Source organism: Anastrepha ludens, chromosome 2 (assembly GCF_028408465.1).
Source record: "Anastrepha ludens isolate Willacy chromosome 2, idAnaLude1.1, whole genome shotgun sequence".
Taxonomy (NCBI): domain Eukaryota; kingdom Metazoa; phylum Arthropoda; class Insecta; order Diptera; family Tephritidae; genus Anastrepha; species Anastrepha ludens.
Window position 1 is genome coordinate 123085662 of NC_071498.1, and position 25267 is coordinate 123110928.

The 25267-nt window shown below is 37.6% G+C and overlaps 1 protein-coding gene across 1 annotated transcript in view; it reads left to right on the forward strand.

Annotated features, from left to right (window-relative positions):
* LOC128855250 (elongation of very long chain fatty acids protein AAEL008004) overlaps nt 1-12549 on the forward strand; it is a 61365-nt gene extending 48816 nt beyond the window's left edge. Inside the window, exons 2-7 of the mRNA XM_054089981.1 lie at nt 8681-9014; nt 9081-9161; nt 10611-10717; nt 10811-10866; nt 11129-11265; nt 11328-12549. Coding sequence (XP_053945956.1) covers nt 8751-9014; nt 9081-9161; nt 10611-10717; nt 10811-10866; nt 11129-11265; nt 11328-11522 — 840 coding nt within the window. The 5' untranslated portion in view covers nt 8681-8750 and the 3' untranslated portion in view covers nt 11523-12549. The remainder of the gene's footprint in view (nt 1-8680; nt 9015-9080; nt 9162-10610; nt 10718-10810; nt 10867-11128; nt 11266-11327) is intronic.
* Nucleotides 12550-25267: the final 12718 nt, after the last annotated feature.

Sequence of the window (25267 nt, forward strand, 5' to 3'; positions counted from 1 at the left end):
ACTATTGTCCATTATTAGCCACTAATCTTACCCGTCTTTGTAATAACTTCTATTTACCACGTCGGAAGAGTTCGAATTTGAGTTGAAGCTAACCGCGAATGGACCCTAATTATTCATATCTTCATATGACGTAAAGTGCTACACCGACAGATTATAAGGTTATGGCTGGTGAATATGGTGAGTGAGGTAGGACTTTCCAACTCTGTGTTTCTACATAAATTTCGAGAGGCGCCGCAACATGTGGATGAGTCTCCTCATATAAAAGAATAATTCATTTTAAAATAATTTAGTCGTGTCTGGAATAGCAATGAGCACTGTTTTTTCGCAGGCTCGATTTAATTTCATCAATTGTGTTGATTAGAAAAAAATTAAAGAAGGAAATAAGTAGTACCCGAAACTGATGTTTATTTGACAAAAACTCTAACATATTGCAAAAAAAAAAACAAATAGCAAAATCGGATGAAGAATCTCTAATAATTCAAGATACTATTGGCACAAAATAAATCACCCTATCGGAAGATTTATAAATTTTGCAAATGGCATCGTACATCAATCATATTTGACAATTGTGAGATATACAAATGCAGTCTACAAGCAGCAAACTAGCAATGGAGCACGTAAACGTCAAAATAAAGATTTCCATTAGTCAAAATAATTTTTTATTTGTTTATTTAGTAAAAGAGTTATTCAAAACTAAATTGTATCAGACCCAAGCGCTATCTATAAGCTGATCTGAACAAATTGAACCTTCGCGGGCATGCAACCAATAACACGGCAATAGGCAATCGGCATTTCAGTGCCATCGGACGAACGGTATATGGTATGATTGCATGCAGGGCAAAAAGACCAACAAACTTTTTTCTCCGCAACTTTGGCTTTAGCTTATGGTACTTTGCGCTGCTGTAGTCGGCCAGCAGAATGCTTTTTGTGTGACTGCTTTAATCACCCAAAACGTAGCGCTGCATATTCAGCAGACTGGGATGACAAGTGGTTGGAGCTAAAAAAGTGTTGTAGCAGTTCAGGCGTTTGCACGTGGGCCATGATGAATTGCGCTTTTTCGCTTTGCACCACTCACATTACAGCGCGCCTTTGTGTAAATTTGGTTGGGCTAAATTAACGAAAAACAAAAATTGCAAGTTGGCACTTTTAGCAGTGAACCGCTGCTACTGCTGCTGCTTTTGCTATTGCTGTTGTCAACGCTGTTGTTGTTACTTATATTGTTGTTTTTCGCGCTGGTACGGCCACTGGGTGACGAATGAACTATACAGAGAACCGAATTTTGTTTTGATCTGCAATTTTTGCAAACATTGCATTTATTATGGCAAAAATGAAATATACTCGTGCGTATAATTTTTGATTATCGTTAAGGTTTTTTGAGTAATTTTTAATTTCACGCTAAACAAATATTGATTGTGCTTGACTTCATTGAATGTGTGTTTGTGCGTAGTTTTCTATATTAAAATGACTTTTTTTTCTTTGAACGAAAAAGGTTTTACATGCGGATATATGTATGTATGTACATACATATGCACATCTTATATGTATTATTGTCTATTTTCGATTTTTCAGATTTTATAATCGTATTTTATCTTCTTCAACTTTCGGTTGCGTTTGTGTGACATTGTCCCAGTTTACAGTTTCAACATATTGAGAAGTATCGCCTTTTTTATTTCTGCTGATTTTTTTCTGTTCTTCGACCTTTTATGTCGCTTTTGTTTTCCATATTCATAAATGTTTAGTAAATTATGTTTGTCTGCTTAATTTGAGTCCGCGGTGAGTTAACTTTTTCACGGTGCGTATTTGCATACGAGACGATAGCGGCCAAGCGGACTATTGGAGCCAGCTTTTGATCTTCTTGTGAGCATTTTTTTATTATTATTTGAGCAATATGTTTTTTTGGGGGATAAAAACATTTGAAATATACTACGTTAGCTAATAGTGTGCGACTGCTCTTAAATGCGTGCGATCAGTCTTCACGTGGTTTTGAAGAGGAAAGAAGTGCGGATTATGCAACTTTAAAAGTTCTTTCTTTAATTCGATATTCGTTTCAACTAACTAATATTTATTAAGTAATGTGAATATACAAAATCTTGTTTAGGCTTAGGTATGTACAGCGCATATCTAAAGTGGTAATGCAATGGTGATAAAAAATATTTAAAATAAGTGAGCAATTGAATGCACAAGCACCAAGAAAAAATTTCATTTGAAAACAAGGTGAGTCTGAATCGAATTTATTTACCCGCGCACATTTTAATAAAATTTCATTTGGGCTGGCTGTTAGTTTTTGGCATCAAACAAACGCATAGACAATGAGAGATATAACTTGTGACAACCGACGAACGGTTTATGTCTTATCTAAATGAGGCGGGAAACCATACGTGTACTATAAAACAAAAAGGGCGCGGCACTGTATATTTCTCAAAATTTTACTTGCGTCATATTTTTGTTTTAGCTGATGTTTTTCATCAAATTTGAGTAATTTTGGTTTATTTATAAGAGATATGCAAGGCGGGTTGGTACGTGACTACTATTCGGAAGTGCGTAGGTTCGAATCTCTATGCATGAAACACCAAAATGATAGAACTTTTTTTTAATAGCGGTCACTCCTCGGCAGGCCGTTGCAATCTGTATGAAAATGCTTTTCATAAAGAACTATTCACCGCTCGGAGTAGGCTTGAAACTGCAGGTCCCTCCATTTGTGGAATAACATCAAAATGCACGCCACAAATGAGAGGAGGAATTCGGCCAAACACCCAAAACGGGTGCAAGCGCCAATTATATATATATACATATACAGAAGGTGGCGCAAAATTAATCATCCAATTTTCTTTTTCAATAACTTTTTTTTACTAATTAAAAAAATGATTTTGAGTGATGGAAGTCTTTATTTTGAGTTTACGCCATCCATTGCTTGTGTTTTTTTCTTTTTGTGAAGGAGGCTTAAATCAAAATGCCAAAAATATCTCAAAAGTGCCATAACACAAATGACACTAGTACTTCAACAATCCTCCCACCTCAGCTAAATTCTATCCTGGGAACACAAAAGTATAGCATCTGGGTAGAGCCGCGTTCATGCCCGAAGACACAACAGGTACACGCGTCCAGGTACCTGGAGGCATCCTGCAGGCATATGAAGGCTATACGCTGTCGGTAGTCCCATTTACTCCCACTGTGTTTATAGGTGGCTCGAAACTAAAGGAGGCATCGGAAAAGTTGCAATAATGTTATATTAACCCACTACCGCCTTGTTTTCTGTGCGATATTGTAGTGAGTGTTTTACTCAAAAGTCTGTGGTTGTCGTCGGTTCGTTGGAAATCGTCCACCTTCACTGCTGCAGCTGTTGTAACTGTTGCTGCACCGCTTTGAGTTGCCGATCAATATGGCGGAGTCGGGCCATGATTTTAGCTACGAACATTTTGGCTGCCGTTTACTTACTGCTGGTTGCGTACATATCTCTTGGGAGGTTGCTGGCCCAGGGCTTGTTCGAGAATAGCTCGTTCCTCTCTGATGCATTTGCAATAAAAAATCACGTGCTCTGCGCTTTCGTCAGTATTCGTCAGAAAGGCCTGTCTGCCAGCTTAAAACGGTGCAGGTTTTTCCGAAATTAGTCACACCCGCTGAGCAACTGTGAAAGTGATAGTCGGTGTCTCCGTGTTTTCTTCCTAACTACTCATCAATGAGTTTGTAGGTCTAATGCCCGCTTTGTGCCTGATCCCACCGCTACTGCTACCAGCCCATTATAATACTGTTTATTTGAGAAAGGGTTCAAAATGCCTTCGCACTTAAAGCGACTGTTGCCGACTGCGTCGAGTGGTGTGACCTCTCCTTCTGGGAAGACACCCTTCCCGTGACTTCTTTCTGCATCACTTCGGGAGGGCTCAGAACGGCATCCATAAAGGACCAATTCTATTCACCCACGTCTGGGTCCACCGTACTTGAAGCCAGCTTTCATGCTATAGGCTCGTCTTCTTGTATCTCTATCAGTGCGGCTTCGCGTTGACTGTAGTACGTTCTCGATACATCTCTTTACTGTGTTCCTTAACTGTCCTCGCATTCGAGCAATTTGCTGAATATGTTGCTCGGCATGATGCCGCCAATCTGCTTCCTCAGAGCATCTCTTTCCGTGAACCATCCGTCACAACTAGAAAACGTGTGTTCAGCGTCATCGCTCGGCGCCTCGCAGTACATGCACTTGGGATCGTTTACATTACCCGTGCGGTATAGGTATCTTCGGAAGTATCCGTAGTAATTTACTTCGTGGTAGTAGTTCCTTTTGGACCCATTGACCTTTGATGGAATGAGTTTCGCCGTCCGTCTGCCGATCATTTCCGAGCCATGAGGTTGACGGATATCACCCGCTGATCGCAAAGACTCCAGCGCCAGAGACAGTGCGGTAGGCTGAGGCAACTATTGTTCCTTGCACATCCTCCAGTGCTTTACGCTTGGCTTCGCAGTTTAGCACAACTCCCTCACTTCGCTGCCGTACATGAGAATTGAGTTTGTGGCCTTCTTTTGATCTGTGTTGTTTCAAAATTAGAATACCCTTGAGCACAAGTGCGCTTGGCTATATTTAATGCCAATATTTCAAAAATGCGCCAAATCAGCAACATACCATAATAAAAAAATAAAAATATATATTAATAACATTTAATTTTGAATTACATTTTTTTGTTTTCTTTTCATTTCACTCAAATGTTGATGCTTTGCATGAAACAAAACTTGATTTTTGACGACTTTGCAATATTTCTACTCAGCAACAACATTTCGTATGAAGATTACATTACACTTACATTTTTTATACACGAAGAAAAATTAAAGATTGAAAAATATTGAGTTTTGAAACTTATTCTTTCTCGCGAGGCATGCTATTGAATAGTGGCTCGATTTAAATAAAACAGCAAATCTGAAAGTGTAGTTAAGCATATAATTTATCCGTGGCAATGTAGCCTTAAGCCATCACCTCTGGTACAAGTGAATGCTGGTCGCAGTGGTCGGAGTACCAGAGATGCTACTAAACAAGTGAGCCCCAGCAATGTAATTACAAGAAGCTTAACACCTTCGCTGCAATGCTGCAAACATTTTTCAAGTCGGCCGATTTTATAAATTGGCATTGAAGTTCTTAAAGTTTTATAATTTTCTTCTTTACGTTTTTCTGCTAAGGATCGCTAAGCTGCTGCATATATCTTTCAATTTACTGACATCTGGTTGAAAATTACTAAGTAAAATTTATTTTTATACATATAAGTACATACAAGGTGGCGCAAAATTAATCATGATATTTTGCTTTTGCATAACTTTTTTACTAAATAAAAAAAAACGTAATAATTTAAGTATTGTTTTTGTAGAAAATTTTTAATTTATTGTACAAGTAATTAAAAAAAAATATAATTAATAATAATTTTCACTAAATAAAAAAAATTATTTTGTGACACTTGGAATATAGAAATCAGAAGCAACAGCATACATCGAAGTTTTTAAAGTTTTTTGTTTCTGCCGGAATTTTTTTTCTTTTCGTTTTTCTGCTCAGGATCGCTGAGCTTCTGCTCATATCTTTGATTTTATTGACATCCGGTTGAAAATTAATTTTACAAAAAAAAAATCGGAATATTATACATTCATCCAATGTGGCGCAAAATGAATCATCCAATTTTGTTTTTGAATAACTTAAAAAAAAAAAAATTTATTAAACAGTCGAAGGCCTCTGTCGTCAGTGCTGCGAGCCGTTTGGTGGAATATTTTTGTAGAATATTTATTTTATTATACAAATAATAAAAAAAAATAATAATTTTTACTAAATAAAAAAATTATTTTGCGCCACCTTGTATATAGAAATCCAGAAGCAGCAGTAGATATTCTCTAAAAATGTATGACCGTTGAGCTGGTCATTCTTGAAATAGTTAGTCTGGTTGGGGGGTTCCTTTGGCCACTTCTTATAGTGAATACTCGTAGAATAAAAAACTCATCTGATAGCTGTCAAACTTTTTAATACACAAATCGAGTTGGGATTTCCAATTAGAGAATAACTATACGCGTATTTATATGTAGCCGCGACTGTAATTTGTTGGGGCCAGTGTGATTATACATAATTTGTAATTAAATATTCAGCAATTCAAGATTTCCACAATAACCCTCGGTGAAGCACACAAGAAAAATAGTTTCAAGTCACATCTGTTTATATGATAAACGTGAACAATTTAATATATGCATACATATGTACATACACACACACACATTTGCCATCATTCCATCAGACCAATTAATCCTATATTGAGATTATTTTAATTTTAAGTATCAACACTTAATTATATAATAACTTGACACGTGTTTCGCGTTATCTCTCTATCAACCCTTTAATCAGTTGTTTGCTGCTTATACAGCAATTACATTTAAAAAGCATACTTTTATTAGATAGTTAATACATACAAACATGTAAAAATTTATCCAAAAGACTTGCCAAAGGGAAGAGACTCGACGGGAAGCAAATTCTAAAGTAACTGTAAATTAACTGAATAGCGATTTCAAATGAAAAGTGTATATTTACTTTTGTAATTGACTGTATTTACCTAATAAAGTTCTAAGTACGCTAACTGTGAATATATATTTCACAATCAAATATTTACTTATGAATTTACACAAATTACACTTTCCATTTAGTTATTTTTCACATCAAATAAACATATTAGAGCTATTTACACTAACAAATACTGGTTACTCAACAAGAACAAACACTGATATACATATAATTATGCAAGAGGATATCTTCAGGATCAACTTTGCCGAAGGCAGTACTAGGCCAACGGGTCTGAATGTTTTTCTTAATTTTGGGTGAAAGTGCGAATAGTTTATGAAAAATATTATATTAGGTACATATCAGAAGTTTTGTTAGCTGCATGATATTGATAACTATGGTGCGACAGCTAAGAATGATAAATTGTGTTGACATTTCTGTTCGGTAAGGTTTGACAAGTAATCATGAATTGTTTAACGCCAAAACAACGATTGCAAATTGTGGATATTTACTTTGAAAACAAAAAGAAATCTGTTCGCGATGTTCATAGTGCACTGGCGGTATCATCGCTCTTATATCTTTCGAGCGCTATCGAGCCATGTTGACAGATTGTTTGTTTCCAAAAATTTATCAGCTAAACATCGACAACATTTGGTTCCAATAAGACAGCACAACTTGCAACATAGCAATCGATTTATTGCAACATTCAAGCCACCTTTGACGCCATACCTCCAGATTTGTTAAAAAAAGTAGTCAAAAATTGAACTTATCGAATGAACCATGTAACTCATAGCCGCGGCGGACATACATATGTATGTCGGATATCATATTGAAAAAATAAATACCATGAAATTATCTACCAGATTACAATAAAAAAAATTAGCTAAAAAAATATTTCTGTTTTTTAATATGAATTAAGTTCTCAAACTCTTAAAAATACAACCGATATAAAACGACTTCAAATATAATTTTTGTCCTCAGACTAGAGTAAAATTTCACAAGACATTTTTTGTGGTACATTTAAATCTTCTACTTCCTCCCCAAATAGGCATTTTTTAGCATTTCTTCAAACACTTAAAATGAAAGTATCTTAAAAAGGGCAGTCAAAAAGACAGTCAAATTATTCCAAAGAAACTTAAACAAAGACATTTTTTTGTGGGTGACCGAATACGAAAAACTCATATGTAATATTTTTCATAAACTATTGGCAGTTTCACCCAAAATTACAAACGAAAAAAATCCTAGTCCGGATTTTACTGCTGTTGTTGTGGTAGCAGTTCACTAGACCCTGACAGTGCGGTGTAGTCACTGATCGTCATCGTCTAACTCATTGAACGGTAGGCCCGCGAAACGTGCTGTTGCGACAGGTTTCGTCCAGAGGGAGAGGGGTGTTAGGTGAGTGAGTTTGATAAGGCATAGTGGATTAGGTAGTTAGTATCGTGCGTAGTACCTTCACATGCCGTAACTGAACCAAAATTTGCGGGTCTCACGAGACAGCTGAAGAAACTCGTCTGCAATGGGTGGTGGCTGGACTCTGATGGCGACATTCGGGGTTCTAGAGCTTAGGAAGGTGGTGAGAGTCTCCCGATGAATGTCGATCAATGTCTGTCTTCACACTGCCCGTTCCAGTAATTGCAGTCGTATTTGATCTTGGATCTCACCGGAGGGCGTAATCGAAGGGATGCCTTCTCAATCAGGCGAGGGAGGTGGCTCAGGCTCTAGTAAGTCCCTGCAGGGGTAATTTCTGCGGCAATACAGAAGGCTGCCCTAATGAAAGTATTTTGTCAGGTCTTAAACGTTGTCTACTGCGAATGACTAGTACCAGACGAGTGCATCATAATTTAGAACCTACTAACCAATTGCCTAAAATGTCGACAGCAAGATTTCTTTGGCTTTGCCCCAAATGCTGACGGCTAGTGATTTGAGAACCTTGTTGCGGTTTTGAATCTTAGTGGCAATTGCAGTTCTATGCGCCGAGAAAAAGAGCAAACTGCTGGAGTTTTTAACGGTCGATATTGGTGTGTCATCGACTTTCAGCTTCAGCAAAGGTTATGCTGGAGACATGCTCTTTCATAATTACTAACGTTTGCATTTTATTAGCGTAACAGTTTTGTTAAATTTGTTGAATTGTGTTATTACAATAACTTACGCCTTTTTCATTTATACTTTCAGATATTTCCGCGAGTTGCCTTATCAAAATTCCTTTCATCCAAACTAGCGAAATAATTACAAAATTTTCAAAATGTCTGCTGTGCGAATGAATGACACAAATACAATTGTCGATCGTATGGTGAACTTCCTGGTGGAACATGAGGATATGCGCACAAAGAGTTGGTTCCTCTCAAATGCACCTGGACCACTTTTCATGATATTGGCTGGCTATTTGTACTTCTGTTTGTATGCGGGTCCACGATACATGCGCGACCGCAAGCCATTTGAGCTGAAGAATACGCTGCTGGTGTACAACGCAGTGCAAGTGCTTTTAAGTTGGGTGCTCTTCTATGAGGTGTGTGGCTGATGAATGGAGGCATTTAATTGAAATATATAATAATTAATTTTCTTTCTTTTGCAGGGTTACAAGGGCGGCTGGGGTGGCCATTACAATTTCCGATGCCAACCGGTGACCTACGCCACAGATCCGATATCCATGCGGGTAAGCAAAATTTACATAGGTAACCTGGTACCACGCTGGAAATTTTATTAATGTAAACTTTGTCTATTGTAACCGTTATTTAAATATGTTAAGGGAATATAAAGAGAAAAATTGAAAATAGATTACTAGCTTAAAATATTTTTAGCTGTTTTGTTGGTCGATCTCGCTGTCCAGGAATGAGTGTACAGCGAACCATTTCGAGCCGCGGAGATATATTTCAGAGTAGTTTAAGTCAGTTTTTTGCGCCTTGTAATATTAAAGGGGCATTATCAATTTTTAAAATATTTAGTTGAACTTTAGTGTGATTTTGAAGTAGTAAGAGACTTCGTTTATCTAGGAAGCAGCATTAACATCGATAACAATGTCAGATTTCTCTTGCGCACAAGTGATACTTTGGACTAAGTAGGCAATTGAGCAGTAAAATCCTCTCTCGACGAACGAACCTAACACTACATAAGTCTCTCATCATGCCCGACCTATTGTATGCCACAAAAGTTTGGATAATGGCAAGATCCCATGAGGTGGTCCTTGGAGGGTTCGAGAGAAAGATTTTTGACCTAAACACGTTGATGACGACGAATATCGCAGACGATGAAACATGAGCTGTGTAAAATAGTCATAGTCGAAGCGAATAAAGACCCAGCGGCTTCAACCACTCCAGCTCTGGAAGTATACGATGCAATAACTGCTAGTGGAAAGAAGGCAGAGAAAGTGGAAGGTCTTCTGTGCATTAAAAAGATCCGGTGGAGAAGGATTTGGTTTAACTGGTTGTGTACAACTATTGGTGTGCATTTTTAAACTCCGTCATAATCGCTTAAAAGGTTATCGCGTCAATTAAGAAGTATGAGTGAGGCGAATTCATGTAAGACGATGTTACTAGAATAGCTGATTTACTTTTGCTCTCTTGTTTGAATGTCAAAGTGATGTTAATGTCAAAGCACCGAATAGCAATAAATTCCATTTAATTTTTGTACTAATCCCACCACCTTCTATGAATTCCCCTTGTGTGTTGCTCTACAAATAGAGGGGTCTACAGTTCTATGCTACCGACGATCGGCAGTTGATTTTTATGAAACGCGTTTTTTCTGACCAAAATACACCGTGGCTGGCCAAGTGGCGGTCGCTATTAGACAAAATTACTCCATCATTTGATATTTGATCCTCACATTGTGTTTCATAGAATGTTGAATGGCAATTCCCCACAATTTTTTTTCGGAATTACGGTTAAATTCTAGCTACGAAATTTAATAAAATTAAACAAATTAACAAAATTTAGCAAAAAAATGGCTTATGTAAAAATATCTTATAAAAAAATAGATTGCCAATAAGACAAAATTTATCAATATACTTTTGCGATTTACTGTTGTCTTAAAAACACAATTTCCAGCTAGGTATTGGTAGTAAAAATATATGTCTATGTATGCATGCGTGTCTTTAATTCTTCCACAGATGGCGCGTGCTGTTTGGTTGTACTACATCGCCAAACTCACTGAACTACTGGATACAGTATTCTTTGTCCTGCGTAAAAAGCAACGACAGATCTCCTTCCTGCATTTGTAAGTCCCTTCTATCATATAAAAAAAGCAAATATTTATTTATTTATTAACATAATATACATTGTATTTATAAATATGCTTCAATGCTTTCAGGTACCATCACACTTTGATGCCCGTTTGCGCCTTCGTTGGAGTTAAATATTTCGCCGGTTAGTTTAGCTTTCTAACTTAGTTCTGTTCTACATAGTTCAAGTGTTTTTTCTTTTCGTTTCACATGTTTTTTGTTTACTTCCATACGCTACAATTTTCAAGTCAATCCCTTTGTCTTACATCGAGAAATGTGAGAAAAAATACAAAAAAGTAGATATAAACACAGACTTGAACCGTGTAAAAGCAGATTTGAACTTTTACATCTACAACAGATGCACTTTTTGTTAATTAAAATTCCTTCCTACCTCCTTCTTACAACAGGTGGACACGGCACGCTACTCGGCTTTATCAACTCCTTCATTCACATCATCATGTACGCCTATTACCTGCTCTCTGCCATGGGCCCCAAGGTGCAGAAGTATCTGTGGTGGAAGAAGTACATTACCATTCTGCAAATTGTAAGTTATTCTCGCACTCAATGAAATGAATCGATCGATTAAATTTTCTTGTATACTTACAGATTCAATTCCTCATCATATTCGTGCACACTCTCCAAATTCAATTCCAGCCAACTTGCGATTTCCCGAAACCAATCGCCGCTTTGCTAACCTTCAACGCCGGTCTTTTTACTTACATGTTCAGCTCCTTCTACATCAAGAACTACAAAAAGGAGGCTGCAGCCAAGGAGGCCAACGCTGCCATTAAAAAGGATTGAAATAAACTTATTTCATCTACTTTTCATCACATTTCTTCACTGTTTGGCACGTTTCCGTGTGCTGATTTTTCATACCGAATACTCAGTGCAATCGAGCAGAGCCATACGAAAGTGGATCCTCATGATTATGATTTGAGTTTGAGTTCTTCAATTGCGCTTAAATTGTATTGCTTGTCAATTGGCAAAAGGCAATTGGAGAAAGGATCCTCCGTACATGGTTTTGGTTATGTAATTCGTGTGGAAATTAATTTTAGTAATTTTTTAAAAGGGTAGTTAGTGAACGTAATAGCCGCCAATAGGTTTGTAGATATTTGTACGCTTGTACAATACATATTTAGTTAAGAATTACTTAGATTTAATTATAGCCATAAGTATGAAATCCAATTTCAATTACTTCTTGTAATTGCTTAGGTAATTTGAAAAAGAATTATTGTAGGCAAGTACAAAAATGTGTAATTTATGAATCGATCGTTGCGCTTTTTTGCCAAGAAGCCCATTCAACTTAATCCGAGTCCGAAAGTCGATTTTTAAAATCAAACGATTTGAAAAGTGCAATTGAACCAAATATTATGTTTTAGTTTGAATATTAAATATTTAATGATTATATATTGATTTCTATGTGTTCCCAACACACACACACATATACACCTTATACATACACCCAAATGTACACACATATTTACATATGTATATGTTAATTATGTATGTTAGTTCAACGCAAAAACCTCTTTTGTTTCCAAACCAAAATAAATAGAAATGTTAAATAAGAGCAATCATGAGGGAATCCCGATTTATAACTTAGTTATATTTATTGGACATTTTCAATTTATTATGGTTTGCAAGTAAAAGATAATAATTTTAAATTTATAGGCATTAAATAAAATTCTTTTTGGAATGTTTCACTATGGATTATAAAAATGAGTGTACAAAAGAAAAATTTGCATAAGTGCGTAGCTTTTTTAGTACATTATTTAGGTGCCCATTAAATTTTTTACCCTGTTGTACATACAAGGATATTCAAAACGAATAAATGTTTTTAGACATAATTAGTGCAAATTTTATTTAAGGTTCTTTCAAAGGTGACACCAGATGTCAGTAATGTATAATTCCTAGAAGGTTATACGAGTGTGTGACATTTGTCAAGCAGACAACAACGCGTTAAAATTATTGAAACTTATTATGAAAATGGTCGATCTTTAAGAACAACATATCGCAATATTCGTTATGTTTTTGCTGCAAATAATCGTCCGAATGAGTCGACACTTTAAAGGTTGGTGAACAAATTTCATGAAACTGGTTCTGTTGAGGAAAATTGTTACAAATTATCAATTTTTGGTGTTCATGCAGCCTTGGGAAAGGATGAAGGCACAATGACATTTCATTTTGAGGGGAAGTTGTAAGTTTTACTGCATATATTTTTAATTGTAAGTATTTGCAAGTGAGAAAAACAGTTGATCGCAAATTACAAATAAACACGAATTAAAATTTTGCGAATTGAGTCAAAGCTCTGAAAATAAATAAAAATATGATTAAAATGGAAAATGTAAGTGAATATATTTAAGAACTAAGATACCAAACTTTAATCCCCCAAAATTAAACGGCGTTAGTCTTATGCAAACCCAACAGGCAAAATACTTAGGTGTTATCTTAGATCCCAAACTCAGCTGGAGGTTCAACGTAGAGTACAGGGTAAAAAAAGCGAATATAGCACTTTACACGTATAAGATAATATTGAGTAAAAAATGGGGTCTCCAACCAAAACTATCCAATTGGTCCTACACAGCCATTGTAAGGTCAATACTAATATATGAGGCACTAGTCTGTTGGCCCGCAATAGAAAAGAAATACAACCAAACCAAGCTGAAAAAGATACAAAGAACGGCGTATATCTTAACCATAGGAGCGCTTAGCTCCAGTCCTACTGAAGCGCTCAATGTACTAACTCATTTATTACCATTAGATTTTCATAGAAAACAATCGCTACTTGCAGCGCGGTGAGACTCAGAGACATAGGAAGGTGGACAACAAGCTCGTACGGTCATAGTAAGACCCTCCTGCAGGGACCCTCCCTGCTCAAAAACAGATCAGACTACACAGTTCCCGACCGCCTTTCAGAAAGGCTTTACGGTACGTTTTCCACCGAGAGCCGAATGGAGCAAACGGAAGGTGATTGGAAGATACGATATCGAAATCTATACCGACGGTTCTAAGAAGAACTGTGGTGTGGGAGCTGGCTTCCATTCAGAGCCGCTCAAGCCATTTCAGTCAATTCGACTTCCTGACTATGCTAGCGTGTTCCAGACAGAACTACCAGCGATCAGAGAAGCATGCAAATCACTAAAACTCTACAAGGAAGTTGGTGCAAGAGTAGCTATATTTTCAGACAGTCAAGCGGTTATCAAGGCCTTAGACTCCAACTCCATTTCATCCAAACTAGTCTTACAGTGTAGAGAGGAAATATAATTGCTTAGTCATTGGCTTGACATTACTCTGATATGGGGTCCCGGTCATAGGCACATAAGGGGTAAAGAGATAGCGGATGAGCTAGCAAGAAAAGGTTCGACTCTAGACTTGCCATGTACTCCACACAATAAAAGTATCCATTGCTTCACCTTATCATGCTTTAGCCGAAAGAAGTTGGAACCAATTAATTATATTACATGTACTACAACAAAAAACACATAGCCGTCGAACAAAACCCAAATGACGAATTACCTTTAGGATGCTCTCAAGCATCACTGCAACCCTTACTGGTCATTGGAAGGTAGGGGATCATGCAATTAGACTCAACCTCCCCTTCAACCTCATCTGCAGAAGCTGTCAAGCGGAAGGGGTGAAGGAAAGTATTTTCCATTACATTCCATTCTAGGGCTAGATAGGGCACGACTTCGCTCTTTCTGTAAGCCTTTCTTACAGCAAACTACTGAGATCTCAGACATCGAGATAAAGAATTTGCTGCTATACCTTAGGCCAAAAAAAAAAACAGGACATCATCACACGAGAACAGTGGTAGAGATACTCAACCACTTCAACAAAAACAACAAATATATTTTAGATAAAATTTGAACAGTTTATTTTAAGTCATATATATAGACTACTGGCTGCTCGCAGTCCTAAAAAAATGCTCGCCGGTAAGAAATTTCGCTCGAATGAAGAGGTTATCGCTAAAACTGAGGCCCATTTAGAGGCAATAAATAAATCGTTTTACAAAAGTAGTATTAAAAACAAAACGCGGAAGTGGAATGTGGGAAATTACGTTGATGAATAAAGCTAATTTTGAAGGGAAAAACGGGTTTTCTTTGCTAGGGCCGAGACTTTTCAGCCCATGTGTTAAGGAATCAGCCAATGATATAGAGGTATGTATATACTTCTAAACCATAGTCTCCAGTCACCGTTGCTGCACTTTCCGAAGTACAAATCAAAAGCATTGAAGGTATCTTTGTGTTTTATGCTTGTATTTCTGGGTTAATAACTAATTTGACAATATATGTGAAGGGTTTTCCAATAACAGGTGTTAGTTTGATGATTGACGGGATTAACGAGAGATGATTAACGCTTTGCCGGAATTGGATGGTTTTGATTTGGACAACGTTTATTTTCAACAAAACGGCGCTACGTGCCACACAAGCAACGAAACCATTGATCTTTTACAGGAAAAGTTTCCGGACCGTGTTATCTCTCGAAGAGGTGATCACAATTGGTCACCGATATCTTGTGATTTAACACCTTGTGACTTTTTTCTTTAGGGTCACGTGAAAGAGAACGTCTACGTCAACAGCCCACGGTCTATTCCAGACCTCAAAGATGGAATTCGTGAGGCTATCGAGGGCATAGGGCCGCCACTTTGCAATCCGTTTATAGAAAACTTCATGAAAAGGATATTGTCCTGTAAACATGGCCGTGGTGGTCATTTTCCTGATGGTATTTTTCACTATTAACGACATACCTTCCTCTTTATAATGAAATAAACATCCGATCATGTAAAAATAGCATTTTTCTTTGAATATCAAAATAACACTTCTGTTTGGAAAGCCCTATATATACTTACCCTACATACATATATACATACAGGTACATGCATAGACGGAAGCAAGAAAAATATGAGGAGAACTGTGATTGCCTCAACAATAAAACTGCTAAAGGAATGCTCTTCATCTGACAGCGATGATGAAATGCAACCAATTATTGCGGACAAAATAAAATAAGCTCGTTATTTTGCTTTTTTCCTTTATTTTTTTTTTTAATTTAAGGGGGTAGTATGGTTAATTCGGTGTAAAACAAGCATATTTTTCGAAATTTTTTTTGTCGACACAGTTGATTTATTCAAAATTTTCAAATTACTTCATTATAAAGTCATATTTAAAGAATATTGTGTGAAATTTTCATTGATTTTTATGAAGAAATGAGTTGGTGGCAGCGAATCTTCGCGGACGTCTCATAAAAAAGTTTGTCCCTCAGAACTCATTACTGGATCAACTAAAATCAAAAAAACCAAATTGATTTCATCAGCTAATAAAGTTTCGCAGGTAACAACGTCGAATTTTTTTTTTTTTTTTTTTTTTTAATTTTTTAAAGCGCTTTGAAGTCAAAACACCGATTTTTCATAAAAAAAACTTGAAAACTTTGTTGTTTTAAAATATGACAAAATTAAAAAAAAAAAAAAACTCGACGTCATTACCTCGTGAATAAAGTAAAGAAACAAAAAAACCAAATTTGAAAAGAATCGGTGCAGTAGATATGAATCTACAGTGGACACCGACCGTAAAAAAGGCAAGTGTGAGAAAAACGCGTTTAAAGATTTTCGGCAGCGTGAAATCCGGTTGGAGAGGTAGATACTTAATCCTTTGTGTCTTTGTCAATTTTACTCTAATGCACTTCAAACTTTCACACAATAATCTTAAGATGTTATAGAATAATTAAAAAAAAAAAAAAAAAAAAAATGGAAAAAAAAAAATACCATACTACCTCCTTAATAAGAATTAGCTCAGCTGAAATCTATTCACTTTATGTGATTTTTCCCGCCAACAACTTAATCAACTGTTCGTAAAACTTGCGAATTCTTATTGGCTTTGCGTTCATGTACTTTTTTTTTACATTTTTCGCTTTGAGAGCGAATGCTCGAAAATTAACTTACTGGATAATGTTTACATGAACAGACTTACTCATGAATCGACAGCTTGGCGAATTTTGCCGTAAACGTTGGATATTTAAATTATGTTATTTTTCACATATTGTTTTTAAACAATATTTTGGCGCGTCTTTTGAAATACCCTTGATTTGTATTAAAATATTGGAACTACCTAAATAAATTTTAAATGAAACTAATGAAAATAAATATTAAATAAAAATAATTTAAAAATCCTCCAAATCTATTTTCGAAAATATGTATTAATGATCCACGTAAGCGTTTTAAGGACCACGTTTTACGAATACACAACTCCAATGTTTTTTACATACGGAAATATAGTATGTAGAAAATGCAGCAAAGTGACTGCAGATAGAGAGTACAAGGTGGTGCAAAATTAGTCAGCCTATCGAAAGATAATCATTTTTGATAATGGCGTCGTATGCCAATCATATTCGACACTTATGAACTGGACAGCTGCCATATACGAACAGACGCATGTCTGGATTGCGTAATGGTGAAAAAAAGATGTTGATAGGTAAAAAATTTATTCATAAACAAAATTGGATGATTAATTTTGCGCCACCTTATATATGTATGTACTGCTGCCGCTAAGTAAGGTAGGTGTGGCAAATAAACTGCCGCTATAGTCTAATTTTAGCCAACACCAGGGTGATCAAGATGCGCACCAGAATATTAACTACTGATATATTTTTAAAATGAGTTCTCTCTAAGTTGAGCCAAATTTTTCAGATGTTCTGTAATTAATAGCTTTGCAAAATTGTCATTGTTTGGTGAATTCTGCTATGTCGAATTTAGTGGAGCCAAGATTCGATTTGAAATGTTGTGTTTCTAACAAAATATCACTTGTACATAGAAATGTTGACAGTCTCAACGGTTGCCTACGGTTACTTGAAGAAGTCAAAACCACACGCACATGACTGATACAAATAGTTTTCCCTAGTGTATACATTTCGGGTTCATTAAAATTATTATAATTTTTTAATTTATTACAATTACTTGTAGTATTTTGATAAAAAAGGGTTTTTATAATGTCTTTTTACAAAATAACTCGAGCCCTTCCTTACCATAGAACAACACACCAGCGAGGGATAACTTAAAAGCGAAAAGATATAACCTGACATCAAACTAAGGGGCTACACCAGCCTAACTCCTTATTAGGAGCGTACGAAAGCGATTTAAGCATATCAAAAGCCTCCGTAAGCTCTGGATATCGTCTATTGGTTCCCGTTGTTTTTACGACCAACCACCCACAAACTTAATATACATATTCTTCTCGAATGCGATGCCATAGCGAGGAGAAGTAGACATCTCGGCCTGGTACGGCCAAAAAAAATGCCGTTCAGTCCAACACTGCTCCATCTTAGATTTACTGAACAAACTGCGCTTGGATGTGGTATTGTGATGAGTAGAAGGTGCAAAAGACCTTTAGGGCGAAGTGCCAACCTGTAGTTATTCCAATTCTAATTCTTAGCAAAATTATAAAAATTTTCAATTCATATTCAAAATTCCTAATCAAACTGATATTTATTGATACCAATAAAATCAGGAGCCTCACATACAGCCGTTGAAAAATACTCAAGAACGATACCCAGCTCTCTGCATTTCATTAAGTGATTTTATTACCACTTAAATGGTTTGCATACAAGGTTTTATTTTATACATTTAAAATGCTTTCAATCTGTATTAGTATTTGTATCTAGGAAAACCAGACATTTTTTTCTTCATGTACAAAAGTTAATAAAATTGGAAAATTCTTCAAGAAAAATAGTTAAGATCAAAGCAAAATATTAGTTAAATCCTAGAAATGCACGACAAAGGGAAAAGTATGCATTAATATTTTGTTGAAAATTCTTTTTGCTTTATTAATGCTGCACAGCGACTTTGCATTGGCATTAGTAAACCTCAACAGCGTTCAACTATCTTGAAGCTTTGAAATAACTGATCCAAATTTATGATATTCCGCGTATTGGATGTCAGCAGCACTCTTCCTTGTTCCTTCCTTCTTGTTTTGACAATCTAACGATCATCCTATGAATCTGATTAGCAGTATTTCGCGTTTTTTTCCTGAAACGTTTTCTGCTATTTTATACTCAGAAAAATATTTCAAAGCATTAAAAACCATCCTTTTTGAAACCGTTAATTTTGTTGAAATATCACTGTAGGTAAATCCGGGTTTTCCAACTCTATGATTGCTTTTGGAAGAACTAAATTTTTCTGTTTCGACATTATTAAATTGTTTCCACTAAACTAAAGTGTCTTGGAATATTCCAGATACTCAATTTTTTACTTACTTACTAGTTCCAACATAAAACAGAATAACAAAATTTTGGACCGAATCGTTCTAAGTACATATATTTCTCATAAAAATATCAGTGCTCCTACTATAGGGTATACCATGTAAAATTTGTTTTTTGAATCGGCTATAAAAAAAAAACTAATCAATATTTTTTCAAACTTTTTTTTTTATTTTGAAGATTGAACATTGTCATTTATGAATGAAAAATAATATCGTTCAAATGACTGCCACGACTGGCTTTACAGTAGGCCATTCGATCAACCCAAATTTTAAGCACATTTTCGATTGTTTGGGCTCCAATATCATGAATGGCAACTTCGATTTCGTGTTTTAAAGCATCAATCGTCTCTGGATGGTTCGCATAGCATTTGTCCTTAACGGCTCCTCACAAAAAATAGTCCAACGGGCTTAAATCACAGCTCCGAGGCGGCCAATTGATATCGGAATTTCGGCTGATTATTCGGTTTTCAAAAACGGTAGCCAAAAGTTCGAATGTAACTTTGGCAGTGTGACAAGTTGCACCGTCCTGTTGAAACCAAATGTCGTCCATGTCATCCTCTTCAATTTTTGGAAACAACTCGTTGAGCATGTCACGGTAACGCTCGCCATTTACTGTAACCGCGGCTCCTCGCTCATTTTCGAAAAAAAATGGGCCGATGATGCCGCCAGTCCGATGATGCCGCCACTCGTTGTGGATGCATTTGCTTCTCTACAGTAACGTGCGGATTTTCTGAGCCCCAAATCCGACAATTTTGCATATTGACGTAGCCACCGATGTGAAAATCAGAAAAGAAGAAGAAGAATCACCACTTTGGAAATATGTAGGTTTTCAATATTTCCCAATTTTGTTCAAGCGTATAGCGTCCCATTTCGTAAATGTCAAACCTTTAAGTAAATTATGAACACATTTGACATGTCATTTGTGTTACCATTCTCAAAAAAATAGGTGGTTCAAAAGCAAACGCTATATGGCCCACTGTAAAACGAAAAAATCACTGCGAACTCTTTAAGAGAAATGAAGGCATTTCAACGAACGTGATCACAGCAAGTATATTCAAGCGCAAAAAGTACCGTTACGATACCGTACTCGATAAAACATGCGCACATATGTATGGGTGCCAACTCATCGTTCTAAAGTATTTTTCGACGGTTGTAACGATTGCTCATTCCATCAATACAAAAGAAACATATGAGAGCATGAAAAAAATGCTGAAGTACGTAAAATATGACGATCAAGATTAGAAGGTATGTGCCAATCTTAAGATCATCGGATTGTTGTCTGGCTTACGCAGGCTTATCAAGTGTTGTTGCTTCCTTTGTTTATGAGATAAACGGATGGAAATACGTAAACAAATAAATTATTTTCTTTTAGTGGCAATAGTAAAACATTTGTATGTGATATTAAACTATAAGAGATCCATGGGAAGCTTTTGCAGTTTGATATCCCTTCAATATTTTGGTGAAAATATCTATACGAACTTCTTTTCATTTGCAGAGTTCATTTTTGTTTACTCTCACATTTGCCATCTCTCCTCTTCTTCGTAAAAATAATCGATAGAACTAGGCTGGACACAAAAAAGTTATCGAAATAATCGAAGATCATTAGGTTAATGCCATGATGGAAATAATAATGAGATGGCACCTACCGTGGTACCGTTACTTTGCTCTCAGTGAATTTGACAATGAGTGACGTCATATTAGCACAATTGGTGACCAGTATGACCAGATTATCATTTTCGTAACTTGATTTAGCATTTTTTTGTTATTTAGTCTTTGTTTTAAATCATTTCAATAATTCACTCAATTTTATTTAGTTTTACTTTTTTTTAACATTTCGACACATTTCCCGCGATTGCGGTTATTGTTGATATTCTTCTCCGTTCTCTCTCTTACAACCGCAGTGTGGCCCAACTTTGGATATAAAAACGCACTAAAATGCCCATTTAAAGAAAATAAAATACAAATTTTGCATTGAATTACTTAAAGAACTTTGTATGCGTCACAAATTGTCTTTAAAATGTGCGTTAGGTAGGTAGGTTTGGCAGCCGCATCGCACATAGAGACAACGATGCCACTTAGACCACGGAATGGGTCCGTTGTGAGCCGCGGGGGCTGGGCTACATTTCCCCTTCCATATTGAACCATCCTGAGCTTTTGACAAAGCGTAAAAGGTTGTTGATACCTAAAGTGTATAGATTATCTATGTTCGTTAAGAAGTAGGATTTTAAAAATCGGTTTCTGCTTCTGGATAGAGCTGGGCATGTGCAAAAAAGGTGTTGAATTGTTTCCAATTCTTCCTCATTTCTGCAGCTACGACAGAAATCATGCGTGTATACGCCTAATCTCCTTGCATGATTTCCTATGAGACAATGTCCTGTGAGGGCCCCTACTAAGGTCCTGATTTGAAGTCTACTCAGTCTTATAATACTCTTGGACAGACGTAGATTAAGCCTTGGCCATGTTTGCCTAGCAATTTCGCAGGTGTTAGCGCTAATCCATCTCTGATTTGCAGAGTTGATTAGTGCGTCCTTAATGAGAAGCTTACAAGTTGCGAGAGGTATCTCCATAAAATTACTTATGTCTGGCATACAGGTACCTTCTCTTGCAAGTTGGTCTGCCCTACAGTTCCCTGGTATATCTCTGTGGCCTGGGACCCAGCATAATATTATACGATATTGTTTGGCCATCTCATTTAGAGATTGGCGACAACGTAAGACACTCCTTGATGTTGTTTGGAATGCATCCAGGGCTCGTAGGGCAGCTTGGCTGTCTGATAGAATGCAGATATCCGTTGATGATATTCTGTTTATCTTTAACCATTTTAAGGCTTCATGAATAGCGTTTATTTCCGCTTGAAAAACGCTACAGTGATCCGGTAATTTAAAGGATTCACTAATAGAAAGCTCTTCGCAAAATAACCCTGATCCTACACCGGTGTCCATTTTGGATCCGTCCGTGTAGATCTTAACGGGTGTGTTGGGTGTTGGATCTTCTTCAAGCCATTCCAGTCTAGAAGGGATTTTCATTAGGAAATTCCTTTGGAAGCAAAGAATGGGAGGGTGATAATCACAGTCACCGGGTATATCCGTGTAGGAGTCTAAAATGGTTGAATGTCCATGTGTGACAGTTCTCCATTGTGAGCTCGCTTTGAGCCTTAAAGCGGCGCAGGCCGCTGAGTATTTGCAGAAGAGATCTAGGGGTGGCAGGTGTAGCATGATGTCCAAAGCCATGGATGGCGTGGTTTTCATGACTCCACATATTGCTAATTCCGCTGATCTCTGCACCTTATTCAATAAATTAGAATAGGTTTTTTTCTGCATAGCACACCACCAGACAACATTTCCATATAGAAGAATGGGTCTGACGACAGCAGTGTAGAGCCAATGAGCAACCTTAGGTTTAATTCCCCAGGTCTTCCCTAAAGCTCTCTTACAGGCATAAAAAGCTAGGTTCGCTTTCCTGACCCTTTCTAAGGTGTTTGACTTCCAAGTCAGTTTCCTATCTATGTTTAGTCCCAAGTACTTGGTTTCTTCCGAAATCACAAGAGCTTCCCCTTTGAGCGTAATTGGACTTAGCTGAGGGATTCTGTGTTTCCTAGTGAACAATATGAGTTGTGTTTTGTCTGGGTTGACTCCTAGACCACACTTTCCTGCCCACCTAGAAAGTATATCTAGAGCATTTTGTATTAGGTCTCTTAATGTAGATACAAATTTACCAGAGACAGCAATAACAACATCGTCGGCGTAAGCTATCACCTTACAGCCCACCGATTCCAGTATTAACAGAAGTTTATTTACAACTGCGTTCCATAAAAACGGTGAGAGGACTCCACCTTGCGGTGTACCTCTACTTACCGATCTCCTGAGCACCGATTCTCCTAGTTCCGCTTCAATGATTCTGCTATTTAGCATTTTGCCAATGAAGCCTACCAAGCCCGGTTCTACCCTAAGATCAGTGAGTGCTGCAGTAATTGCCCCCCCTTCAACATTGTTAAAGGCCCCTTCAATATCAAGGAAAGCGGCTAAAGTAAATTCCTGTTTGTGCAGTGAACTCTCTGCCGTGTAAATAAGGTTATGTAGAGCTGTCTCTACCGATTTCCCTTTCGTGTAGGCATGTTGTGACGTAGAGATAAGATTTCTATCTATAGTTAGGCTTAAGTGAAATTCTATCAACCTCTCCAAAGTTTTCAATAGGAAGGAGGAGAGAGATATCGGTCTTAAGTCTTTTGGATGGGTATGTGAGTTTCTACCAGCTTTTGGAATGAAAACAATTTTGACTTGTCTCCACTTCAGAGGTATATGACCGTAGAGAAAGCAACCTTTGAAGATTGCTAGTAGTCCGTGTGCTAGATATCCGGCGGCCTTTTGCAGTTCCACCGGGTAAATGCCATCTGGGCCCGGTGATTTAAAAGGTTTGAAACTTTCAATCGCCCATAAGAGCCGATCCTCAGAAATAGCATCTATTCTGACTTCACGACATTGTGCTGTATCTTCCATGTCATGCCCAGTAATGTCTGAGCAGCCTGGAAAATGAGTGTCGAGTAAAAGTTCTAGAGACTCTTTACTGGTTGTAGTGAAAGTACCATCACTTTTCTGTAGCAGTTCCCAATTTTGAGGGCTTCCCGCTAAAATCTTACGAAGTCTGGAGGCCTCAGTTGCCCCCTCAACCTCTTCACAAAAGGATTTCCAAGATTGCCTTTGGGCAATTCTGATTTCCTTCTTATAGATTCTCAGAGCATCTTTATAGCCTTTCCAATCTTCATCGAGACGTGTTTTCTTTGCCTCATTAAAAGCGCTTCTGCTTGTTTTTTGAAGCTCGCTTAGCTCAACCGTCCACCACTTAGGCTTGGGTTTACCCCTCAGTCTTCTTATGGGACAGGCTACCGCCAAGGCAGCATTCATGTTGTAGGTAATCTTGTCAACCAAATTTTCTAGTCCTTCTATGCTTTGTGGCACCGCTGATGGACATGTTCCTAGGGTAGCCCCGATACAATCTATATACCTTTCCCAGTCTGTTTTCCTGATATTTCTACCAGGCTTAGGTTTCGGTAGATTTTTGCTAACCTCAAACGAGATATATCTATGATCAGAAAAGGAATGTTCTTCCAAAACTTTCCAGTTCCTAATTCTGTTAATAACGGAGTCAAAAGCAAAAGTAGCGTCTAACACTTCCTGTCTATTACTAATGACAAAAGTAGGTTTATTACCTTTATTGCAAATCTGTAGTTTAGTACCTATCAGATAGTCAAAGAGACACTCACCTCTAGCGTTAGTATCAGTGCTGCCCCATATCTCGTGATGCGCATTTACATCCGCACCAATGATTAGCTTTGCGCCAAGCTTCTGCGCCTGCGCTACCAGATCTTTGAATATTGATCTCGGTAGCTCCTCGTGGTCATGTGCGAGGTAACAGGAAGATAGCCACATCCGTTCATTTCCCGACTCCAGGCTAATGGTCAATTGATCGGTGTCGCTGTAATTAGAGAGCATGAAAGCATTTATCCCTTTTCTTACTAGTACGCACGCTCTAGGGTTACCTTTGTTGCGAGCATACATCAGTTTATATTTTTGAGTCCTTAGTCCGCACACAAGTCCATGTGATACCCATGGCTCTTGAATCAGGACAATATGATGTCCACCTTTGGCCAGGTGGATTATGAGGTTGGCGGACGCAACCTTTGAGTGGTGAAGGTTAATCTGAAGAACCCGTAACACATGGTTACTGGGCTTCCTCTCCACCACCGTTTTGTTGGGCTCATCTGAATCTGACGCCAGTAGCTCTTCCTCATCAGTGAGAGTAGTATCAAGTACTCTATCTAACAAGGAAGAGATACTGCCGTCAGCAGATGCCTTCCGTAGCGCTGTAGCAGTGTTAGGACCGGAGCCAGATTCCGCCGTGGGGCCTATCTCAGCTCCAACCGGGTCCTTTAAGTTAGGCGCCTTGTCCTTATTGTAGACCCTCAGAGTTATGGACCCCGAGGGGACTCCTCCGTCACCCTTGTCGCCCAGCTAAATGAGTGCTTCTGTTTAACAGACCACTCCCCCTCTGGAATCGTTTTCAGGCGCTCCAGTAGCCTGAAGGCAGCACGTCTCTCCTTGTAGCCATGCCGCGCAGGCTCTGCTACTGCGGAGGTATCAGTCTCAGACTCAGCTTTGCCACCTTTACCAGGGCTAGTCCCGGTATTGGTGGTAGAGGAAATTGACTTCTTGGCCGTAGTTTTGTTGCGAGTACCGCCACTTCTGCTGTTGCCAGGTTTGTCCTCAGCACCAGCTTCCGCCGTACGAACTGGGCTAGCCGTGA